This window comes from Chiloscyllium plagiosum, chromosome 19 (genome assembly GCF_004010195.1).
Source record: "Chiloscyllium plagiosum isolate BGI_BamShark_2017 chromosome 19, ASM401019v2, whole genome shotgun sequence".
Classification (NCBI taxonomy): Eukaryota; Metazoa; Chordata; class Chondrichthyes; order Orectolobiformes; family Hemiscylliidae; genus Chiloscyllium; species Chiloscyllium plagiosum.
In genome coordinates this window covers 65,133,205-65,144,657 of record NC_057728.1, presented here as the reverse complement: position 1 = coordinate 65,144,657, position 11,453 = coordinate 65,133,205, and the positions used below count along the sequence as shown (strand labels likewise).

The 11,453-nt window shown below is 39.6% G+C and overlaps 1 protein-coding gene across 11 annotated transcripts in view; it reads right to left on the bottom strand.

Annotated features, from left to right (window-relative positions):
• ppp1r12a (protein phosphatase 1, regulatory subunit 12A) overlaps window positions 1-11,453 on the bottom strand; it is a 99,632-nt gene that overhangs the window by 56,963 nt on the left and 31,216 nt on the right. For 9 of the 11 annotated variants that reach the window (XM_043708767.1, XM_043708773.1, XM_043708764.1 and 6 more), the window contains exons 5-10: window positions 10,224-10,298; window positions 8,212-8,300; window positions 7,895-8,049; window positions 7,133-7,260; window positions 2,706-2,822; window positions 995-1,231 (exon numbers count right to left, since the gene is read on the bottom strand). In XM_043708767.1, the coding sequence (XP_043564702.1) occupies window positions 995-1,231; window positions 2,706-2,822; window positions 7,133-7,260; window positions 7,895-8,049; window positions 8,212-8,300; window positions 10,224-10,298 (801 nt within the window). The remainder of the gene's footprint in view (window positions 1-994; window positions 1,232-2,705; window positions 2,823-7,132; window positions 7,261-7,894; window positions 8,050-8,211; window positions 8,301-10,223; window positions 10,299-11,453) is intronic. The other 2 variants (XM_043708774.1, XM_043708769.1) reach the window with 1 other exon arrangement.

Sequence of the window (11,453 nt, the reverse complement as noted above, 5' to 3'; positions counted from 1 at the left end):
TCATACCATGGTCCCCAAATCAAAGTTTAATACAGCAGACTGTGAAGGCATTAATTTTGATAGAAGATGGAGAAGCAATTTAAAACAAAGGGTACAGCTCCAAAATTGGTAGAGGAGCAAAGGAATCCAGGTACCCAAGTGCAGAAATCATTAAAGGTAACAAGGGAGGTTTAGGTGCAGTCAAAGCACACAGTATATTAGGCTTTATCAGGTGCACAGGTTGCAACACTTGTACAACACACAAGTCCAGCCTTAGTTACTCTATCTAATTTTGGGTGCTACACTTAGGGACTGACTTGCAGTTGTTTTGCTATAACATACATTGTCAGCGTGAATAGATTATAACGCGATTGATGAATTGTGGACCTTGTTCATATAATGCAAACTTTCTACTGAATGGGCTAAGTGATTTTCTATTAACAATCATCTACGGTGTGATTTTCTATAACACAAGATTACAGAACAACACAACTGTCCCGTTATAGCAGAATGACCTGTAAAGGCATTGAAGAAGGTGGACAGACTTACAAAAATTATTTCAGGGATGAGAAACCTCTGATGGATGTAAACTGGAGAGGTACGGGCTATTTTCTTTTGATTAAAACAGGCTGATAGGACATTTGATTCAAGTGTTCATAATTAGGAGAGGTCTGGACAGAATGGATAGGAAGAAACTGCCCCCTCATAAAAAGATCAAGAACAAGAGGCAAAGATTTAAACTCACTGGTTAAAGAAACAAAAGCAATAAGAAAGCAGCCTTTTTAAATGCTGCAATTAGTTGATGTAGAGTGCATTGCTTTAAAGTGTGGTATAAACAGACTTAATCAATGTTTTCGAAACAGACACTGAAATTTCATGTGCAGGATTACTTAAAGAGGCACAAGAATTAAATTAAATGAAATTCTTGTTCAAAGAGCCAGCGGCCACATGATGAGATAAATGCCCCCCATCTGTGCTGTAAACTTTCTGGGACATGGGCGCAGTGAACAATTACCTTCTCTTTATTATCCAGAGTAGAGGAGAGTCGGGGACTGGAGGCTGATCGCATCACACCTGTAACATCTCTCTCTTTCTGTGCCTCTTTGGAAGTGCTAATTTCAGCCAATGCACCATAGCTTCCAGTCTTGCGAAGTCCAGACCTCCAACTTGCTGGGGATGCATCTTTCTTCTCTTCCTCATCTTTCCTCTTTTTTTCTTCCTCTTTCGAAGATTTGATGAATGGAGTGGCTAACTGCAGAACAAGAATTAAAATTATACTATTTGTTTTTATCAAACCCCTGTACAAGGACAGACCACATTTAAAAGGCCAAGGATTGACAAAACAGCCATTCATTCTTTTCACACCTCACTTCGACAGTAAACCTGAGCTAACATAACTAAACATCTTCAAGTTATGAACCTTGGCATGATTGATATTCTTCTTCACTGGAACACTGCTTTGTCCCCACATTGAGAAATTAAAATTCAAATAATTCAAACTTGCCTGCAAGTAATTTAAAACCTGATCACGACTAAATCTTTCCAAACCAGTCAAACAATGCTTGTTGCAAAATACAGCCAAGTAATTGGAAATCCATGACTATCCTACTTTAGAAACAAAGCCTTCCTGAACTTCACATAATTTAACACAAAGGTAAAACTTGATTTCATGGGTGTTGAAATACCATTATTTCATGCGCTAAGAGATTCTCCTCGATTTTCTTCCAACACACCATTCAAAAAGCGGACATAGGAAAAGGTCAATTCCCTTCAAGTTAACTTGGCCTTATTTTACTGAATTATGATACTAAAACAAACAACCCACTAACGCCAATAAACAACTTTAACATGTAGTTAGAGCAATATTCTGACGTTTGCTACAATAGTGAAAATATAGAATTCCTCGTGCTGAAATCGCCAGAATGCAGAAATATGCAGTTAGCATTAATAATCTACAAGGTTTTTCTTTATTTGTGTACCCAGCTATTTAAACAAAAACAATTACAAACCAAACCACTATTGCTGGAAATGCTGTTGGACATGATTTTGATTTTAATGAAACATTGGACTAGTTTATACCTTGAGACCAAGATCTCATTGTATTGACAAGGAACTAGAAAGCATTCACTCACTCCAACTGAATTTTATTTGTGCATTCATTTGTGGGGAATTAATTTCTAAATAGCTAATGCAATAATTTACAAACAGTGGAAACCAACGAGATGAGGTTCTCAAATATAATAAAGGAAATCCAACCTTCTCTCAACCTGAAAAACTGCAAAGACTTTCAAGTCATATCTTTTTAAACATAAGAACAAACAAACAACATAACAATTGTCAATATGTAACACCACAAAGTGCTTTTGCCTGTGCATAATGCCTTTGGTCCCCAGAATTGGGAGGGAGTTGAGATGGGAATAGAGGTGAGAAAAAACACTACTGTTAAACTAGAATGCCATGACTTACTCACTATATTTGTCTAATTGTTGTTCATGCACTTTAGAGGGCATATTAAAACAAAACAACAAAACAGATGTGAGAAACTATGTGCAAACAAACCACACAAATTCTGTATTTTTATTCAAAAGTTCAAGTGTCAGAACTATTTGTTTAAAAACACGTGAACATGAGTGTCATCACAACATGCACCGTGAAACCAGATACTTCTGGTAAACAGGTAACTTAACACAAAACACAAACCTCTGCGCACACAAAAGGCAGCTCACCATAACTTTGTCACCCTTTTGAGGCACAAGAACAATGCCAGTTTTGCGCAACCCCTGACGCCAAGATGTCGGATCTAATGGCTCCGCCACAGGCATTAGTGGAGTAATGGATTCATACTGAAGCCAATTAAAACAAAAAGTACAGTGAGAAAACTGCATTGGTAAACTTGCAAGTGTGCCATCAGTCGCATGCTAACAGCGTGAACGAAATCAGTGACTATCGGGGAGAACCCAAAAGACACGATGTTCAACATCTTGCAGTATCAAAAGTATACAGACAAGCCTTGAATAAATCAAAGCGAAATTATTTATTTTTGTGCTTTTAATTGTTGCTAGGTTCTATTCAAGTCTACAGCAGGTAGTTTAAACTTTCAGATCCTAAGTTCAACAGCTGCACATTCAGCAAATAGTAAATCTATTACTTTAGGTATGTAATTGGATGCTGCTGACACGTTACAGCTAGTGAGCAAAGGACCTGCTGATCAAAATAGAGTTAATATACTTTTGTCAGAAATACACACCGACCTCAGTGCTACATGCATCTCTGTGCAACAGTAATGGAGCTTGGAAACAAAGAGTTCCATGTGCTGAGCAAATAACTTTTACTGTCATTGAAGCTCAGAGTACCCAATTCTTCAAAATTTAAATTGCAGTTTTTAATGCTTCTACACAGCGAGAGAAACAACAGACTCGAAAGCTTTTGTCTCAGATTTACTGCCAGATTGGAACACAATATCCAACTGCATTTTCCAAGTAAATGCACACACCTAAAACTATTTTGTATGAATCTAACTGGTAGACTAGTTGCACCAGTACAACTACTTGTTTGTATTGAAAAGTAACAAGAATCTAGAATCACAATCAACCACTGCAGGGACTTTAAAAAGTCGTGTAAGGATGATTCAGTTCAGCGAAGGTTGATTAGTCTAAGACCTGGATCAGAGAGATAGTCTCCCAAGTCAAGAGTGTGGTGCTCGAAAAGCACAGCAGGTCAGACAGCATCCTGTGGACAGGAGAATCGGAGCCTCAGACATAAGGCCTCATTGCTGATAAAGGCTTATGTCCAAAACACTGATACTCCTACTCCTCGGATGCTGCCTGACCTCTTGTGCTTTTCTGCATCACACTCACGACTCTGATCTCCAGCATCTGCAGGCCTCACTTTCTCCTAGATTGTCTTGTAAGGAAAGGTCACACAGGCAAGACTTGGACCTGTTGATGCCAGTCTTATCTGCCTTTACTAAGCTATTTCCAACTCCTCCTGAAGCGATGAGTTCCAAACTGAGCACAATACTCGACTTGTGGTCTTACTCGAGCCTGATACAGATGTGGCAAGTCTAATCTACTTTAATATTCCATCCCACTCGCAGGTCATCTTCATAGTAGCATCCTGCACCCCCATTTGACTAATATGCTGCTCGACTATTCTTCCTATCAAATTTTATCTCACTTAACTTTTCTCAATCTCTTTGCAGGCTCTACCATTTTCACAACTTTGTCCCCAACTAAGCTCTTATATCACTACAGCATTAGGCCTCAATGCAGCAAATCCCAAAGCTTGTACAGATCAGACTGATCCCTGCAGCATGTCATTAGTTCGGCAACCAGGAACTAATACAGGGCATTCTGGTATCAGGCTAGATTCGTTAAAGCAAATTCACTAACATGATTGACAAATTGTGGACACGGTCTCTAAAGCACAAACTTTTAAAATGTGTGTAGGCTGTAACTTTAATATGTCACGAACACTCAGTGCTGTTTCTAAATGTGATTTTTCTATAACGTGGGACGGCACTTGAACGCAACCATGTTATAAAAGAACTACTTGCACGTATCAGTTCACCAATCTTCAAACTATACTAAAATAATCACTCCAACACAATGAGATCTTCAATAGGAACTACGTAGCATTAAATACATCCATAGATTTTCTTTGATTCACGTTGCTTATTATATCCTCAAAGAACTCTAATGCCAACCTTCAAGGATTTTTTCAATCACACAAAATGGCAATGCAAAGTAAAAGGACCTTAAAGGGAACATTGGTGAAATGTCCAGGTTGTTGGTTTGCTTGCTGAGCTGGAAGGTTTATTTTCAGACATTTCATCACTATACCAGGTAACATCATCAGTGAGCCTCCAGTGAAACTCTGGTTTATGTCCTGCTATTCATGTGTCTTGCTTTCTTAAGGTGGGTGATATCATTTTCGGTTCTTTTTCTTAATGGATGGTAGATAGGGTCCAAATCAATGTATGTATTGATGGAGTTCCAGTTCGATTGCCAGGCCTCTAGGAATTCCTGTGCATTTCTCTGCTTAGCTTGTCCCAGTAAGAGTGGTGTCCTTCCTCGTACGCATGTAAGGATACTAGTGATATTGGGTCATGTCTTTTGGTGGCTAGTTGGCAATTGTGTATCCTGGTGGCTAACTTTCTGCCTATTTGTCCAATGTATTAGTCTTCACCTTGTCAAATTCTACATAGGAGGACTGACTTCAGTTAAGCTTCAATCCAATTGAATCAACATACAGTACCTGTTACATACTTAAACACTTCCACAGAGAATACTTTGGGATTCACCCCAGTCGCAAAATTAGCATTCAACACAAATGATTACTAATTCAGGCAAACTGTGGGAGAAACGATATTAAAACACTTGACTTGGAAAGTTCTGTCTCTTCTCTGACCTAAACTACTGGAGTTTTTGGTGCTTTTCTTTCCTCATTCATGGGCATCTCCGGCTGTACCAGCATTTATTACCCATCTGTAAATGCCCAGAGGGCAATTCAGGGTCAACCACATTGCTGTGGCTCTGCCATCGTATGCAGTCAAAACCAAGTAAGGATAGCAGTTTCCTTCCCTAAAGGACATGAGTGAATCAGGTTGGTTTTTCTGACATTCAGAATGGTTTCATGGTGACTATTAAACTCTAGTTCTAAACTTTTATTGAAATCATATTCTACCAACTGCCATGACAGGATTTGAACCTGGGACACTCAAACATTACTAATGTTTCTGAATTAACAGTCTAGGCGATAATAGCACAAGGTTATCACCTCCCATCTGTAATATAGTTGTAATTACATATTCCGAAGTATTGCTGTATTATTCCAGAACAATATTGTGCCAAGTTTTCATAGGGGTACTCAGTGATATCCACTGAATAAATTCTTCATTTTACATTCTCATTGCTAGTGTTTATACTTTGACATACCAAGCATATTTACAGAGTCTGTTGATTAGGGGGAGCTGCTGGATACAGTTAATTTGGACTTTAAAGCAGCTTTCAATAATGCCCCACGAAAAAGACAGTGTGCAAAATTAAAGCATGTAGATTTGAGTTAGTGCATTGACACGGTTTCAAAACTGATTGGCAGACAGGAAACCAATGTTCCCAATGAAAGGAAGGGAATCCAGAAGCACAGTGTCACAGTCTAAAAGGTACAAGGTAGACCATTTAGAGTCAGACTCTCAGAAACAGACCCTTTGGTCTAACTTGTCCCACCAACCAGATATCCCAATCTGACCTAGTCCCATTTGTCAACATTTGGCCCATATCCCCCTGAACCCTTCCTATTCATACACAAATCCAGATGTCTTTTAAATGTTGTAATGGTACTGGCCTCCACCATTTCCGCTGGCAGCTTGTATATACACACCAACCCTAGATGGAGAAAGTCGCCCCTTAGGTCCTTTTAAAATCTTCTCTCACTCTCGGGCCCCCCCACCTCCCCCAAACTTTAAATCCATGCCCTCTAGTTCTGGACTCCCTCACCCCAGGGAAAAGATCTTGCCTACTCACTGTATCCATGCCCCTTGTGATTTAGGACTGAGATGAGAAATCTCACCCAGAGAGCGGTGAGCCTGTAGAATTTGGTACTGCACAAAGCGGTTGAGGTCAAAACATGGTATAATTTCAAGAAGGAGCTGGATACAGACCTTAGGTTAAAGGGATCCAAGTATACTGGAGGAAAGCAGGAACAGGCTTAGAGTTGAATGATCAGCCATGATTGTAATGAATGGCAGGGCAAACTCAAACAGCTGAAGGGCCTACTCCTCCTGTTTTCTTTATTTCTTGCTTGATCTGCTTTTTGTCTATTAATTGGTTAATCTCCCTAACTAGAGAGAGGATATGAAGACCAAACAATCTAAATAAAATTCACATTCTTATACAACTCAATAGCAGATATATTTCACACGAAGCTATTTAGGGCCGAACATCAGACAGCATTTATCTTATCCAAAGATGAAAGGTTGCATTTGCTCCACCTGAAAGGAACCCAGCTCATAATTAAACCCACCTGTTGATGGTTTTTGAATTACAAGATAAAACAGAAATTCAAACCCTTTGGCTGAGTGCCCCCTTCACTGATGCCAGAGTTAGTAGCCAGAGATATTGAATGATTCAAGCTTAAATAGATTATTTCTTACTTTTTTCACTGGTGATGCTGGTGCAACTTGATTTGAGGGTACACTTGTTGGAGCGACTGCTGCAGACTGGATACCTCCGCTGTTGATCCGGTTTACGTTATTTACATGTACTATAGGTTTGTTTTTTTCTGTAAGAAAATTTAACTTCTTAAATGGAGCAATAACTGAACAAACAGGAGTAACTTTTAAACAAAAGATAAACACAGCAATTAATTTGTTGGAAACTTGCAATGACCTTCGTATGCTGTATTCCTGGAAATGTTTAGTCCAAAAAAAACCTAAAAATCAATGTTCCACTTTAGATTTACATTGCATGAAGAATAGCATTGGATTTGGGAAGTCATGCTGAGGTTTTACAGGAGGTTGGCGAGGCCTCTTCTGGAGTATAGTGTGCAGTTTAGTCAGCCTGCTATAGGAAGAACATTATTAAACTAGAGAGGGTTCAAGAGAGATTTACCAAGATGTTGCCAGGGATTGAGGATTTGAGTGATAAAAATAGGTTGGTTAAGGCGAGGGGTGACCTTATAGAGGTTTATAAATCATGAGGGGTATAGATAAGGTGAATAGCAAACATTTTCCTGAAGGCGGTGGTGTTCAAAACTGGAGGGCTTTTTTTTTCAAAAATGAGAGGAGGATGATTTAAAAAGGACATATGGGACAACTTTTGTTTTTTTAAGTGTGGTTAGTGACTTTCAGATGATCCCATTGTTCTGCTCCTGACTGAATTTATTTGTAACTACTTGAAGGTTTCTTGAAAGTTACCTGTTTCTGCTTCTGACTCGGAGTCTTCCTCTTCCTCTTCTTCACTGGAACAACTTGAATCATCTTTCTTGCCCTCTTCTTCATCATCCACTTTCTCCTGCTCAAGAGACTCTATGTGCACTGGGACCTTTTGTTCATTCAGCAGAGTTTCTTTACTGTCAGGATTATTTCAGTAAAGTTGAGAAAACATCCAAATTCCCATGTACCAATTACCAATTTGAATATTATAATGATATCCACAATGAGATAAAGTTTTAGGAGTTCCATCATTTTGGAAATAAATCATTACTCATACATCTTGAATTTACTTTAATTACCTTTTGATGGGTTTTAATTCTTGGTTGTTCTCCATTGTCGCAGTTGACTCTATCAAAGGGGATTTATTTGCTTGTTTCTCCCGGAAAAGCTTTCGGCGGGGGGGGAAAAGAGAGAAAAATAGTCAAAATCTAATATTTTGGGACAGTACTAGACCACTAAACTATAACTTAGAATAACTGCTTTTCCATTCATGCAAGTAAACTAACTAGGTTAAGACAGAATTTGGAATGACACTCGAAGTACTTATATGATCAAAAGGTGAAAGAGACTGTTGGAGAGGACAGTTTGAAGCTACCCACTGCCAAGGTCTTTAAATAGATTCAATGTACTGTAATAGCAAATTAATATATTCGGTAATTTAGGAATGAGCAGAGAGTGAAGGGCTTTTGTTACCAACCCATCTTGAGTGCTTGTCGCACAATTTAAACAGAGCCCGACAAAAATTCACTGCTGCAAGTGTACAATTTAACAGGGTCACTGGGCTGATTCTTCTGAAGAAATGTACAGGTTGGGTCTGTATCCACTTAAGTAACAAAATGAGATGTCGTTTTATTGAAACAAATCCTCAAGTGATTGCACAGGGTGTATGCCTGGACAATGCTTGGATTAAAAGAAGAGACCAAAAGTAGGGGACATAGTTTAAGAACAGTGAATTTCTCACTCAAAGTAACGTCTATGTAAAAATCTTTTCCTCTGAAGGTACTAGAGGCTGGGATAGAGATTTTTAATAGACAAGGAAGTCAGGAATTATGGGGGTAGAGGCAGAAATGTGGATTTGAGACGACAACTCAATCATACTGTGATCATACTGAACGGCGGACCAGCTTTCAAGGACCAAAGTACCTCTGTGTTCTTGCAACCCACAGTCCCACTGTGCCAGCTACTAAGATGGTCTGCGCACACTAATAAGCCGACTGGTATAACTTGCTGTTTTGGAAGTTACTGCTAAGAACCAGCAGGAAAAATTAGAGGGAATCTAGACTGGGACTAAATAGATAAAATCCCTTACTGATGCTTTTGGAACTCAATTGACCAGCAGTGCGCATCTGTTCCCTAACTTATGTAGCAAATAACATGCTTCTGCTCTGACTTACGAACAAACGACATGGGTTAGATAACAGTGTGATCCTCTCAAACAGTGGCAAGAATTAAGAACTGAAGTGAGCAAAGCCTATTTTCATTCTCATGTATTGTAAAGTCTACTAAATAGTAAAAGAGGACAGCAGCAGCAGATTAGGTTGGAACATAAAATTCTTGAGATGGAGCAATCAATTAGCTATGCTAGCCAACAAAATAAGGAAGCATAGGTCGACAATTTTCTCAAAGTGGAAAAAAACCATGCATTCCTCATGATTAACCAGAGATTAAGGGTACATCAAGCCAACAAGAATGCTAAGATGATGAAGCACTTGATGCAGTCTGACCAAATGACTGGTAGCAGTGATAAAAGTTTGCACCAAAGGTAGACTATGTATTCACATTCAGAGTACAGCAGCAATTGCAAGTTTATTAAAAAGTTGCATTGACAGAGATGCCCCCATATGAATTTTAAAGTCTATGCAAGAAGCATCTGCCTGAACGCATTACCTATTTGCGCCTAATTCACTTCTGCATAACACAATGTCAACTTGCTTTTGCCTTGTAATTTGGCAATGTGCTTTCCAACTTCATTAAATTCCTTCAAGATCCTAAATGCTGGTTTAAATATTAACTGCATCAAGTTCCATGAGAATAAAGAGACTGATAATCACAAGCCAGTCTTGATGTTATGACATGAGGACTTCTCCCCACCCATTTAACTCAGTTGAGAGCTTTATAAAAATACATGGATGCCATAATCCTGATAAAACATTACTGAAGTTAATTTCTTCAGTGGGCCTTCTCTTTATACAGAGGCAGTAGAGTAGCAAGAATCATAGAATCCCTACAGTGTGGAAACAGGCTATTTATGTTGATTGTCTACCAAGGACAATAAGGCAGTGACCATTTGAAATAGTTTACAAAAACTTACCAGATTCTGCCTTTTTTGCAGCTCTTCCAAGTACCCAAGAATGTCTTCATCGGCTACATCAAAAGCTGTCTGCCCCTACGGACAAAATTCACACGTCTCAGAAGAGGTCTACAGGAAAAGAAAAATCTTTCTACTAACTCACATGCCAAATCGGAAACAAAAGATACTATTAATAAAATACGAAATGGGCTACATAGAATTTTGGAAGTCATGGCAACACATCAAACTTTCCTCATCAGTCTCTCAGGAATTACCAGGACGAGTGATGAAACACCATGCGAGCTAATGTTGTTCACTCTCAAGTACTGCTCTCCCTTTAAAATCTGCTGGCATTACCCATCTCATATGAAAAGCTTTAATGGATCTTTGCATACTAAAGTCTCTTCCCAAATCGCATCTAACACTTAGGTGATCTCCCAAAATTCATGCCAGTATTATCAACAATTAAATAATTGAATCTGTCACTTTTCCAGCTCTGCAAAATATTGGAGCAGCTCTTAGCAAAATCACAAATGACAACATTTGCAACAGTAATGAAGGCCAACTACCCCTCCTCATCCTTCTCAAATGGCCTGCACCCTTCAACACACTTCACTCCAACATCCTTCCGCATCCATCTCTCATCTTTCATCTAACTGGGTGGAAAGACCTTGATTAGATAGGCTCTTATTTACTAAAACTATTCACAAATTGTTCGCTCTCGAGCCATCAGACTCTCTCTAGCCTGCTTCTATTCTTCATCAATATGCTACCCTATTGTTGAACAATGTATGGCTCCATATTCCCAACTCCTTCGCTGCATCTGCTCCCAGGAGGACCAATTCCAATACCGAACAACCCAGATGGCCTCCTTCTTCAAAGACCACAATTTCCCCTCAGAAGTGGTTGACGATGCTCTCCACCGCATCTCCTCCGCCCTTGAACCCCGCCTCTCCAATCGCCACCTGACAGAATCCCACTGGTCCTCACCTACCAAACCACCAACCTCCAGATACATCGTATCATCCGTCGTCATTTCCGCCACCTCCAAACAGACCCCACCACCAAGGATATGTTTCCCTCCCCACCCCTATCAGCGTGCCTTAAAGACCACTCCCTCCGCGACTCCCTCGTCAGATTCACACCCCCCACCAACCCAACCTCCACTCCCAGCACCTTCCCCTGCAACCGCAAGAAATGCAAAACTTACACCCACACCTCCCCCCTCACTTCCCTCCAAGGCCCCAAGGG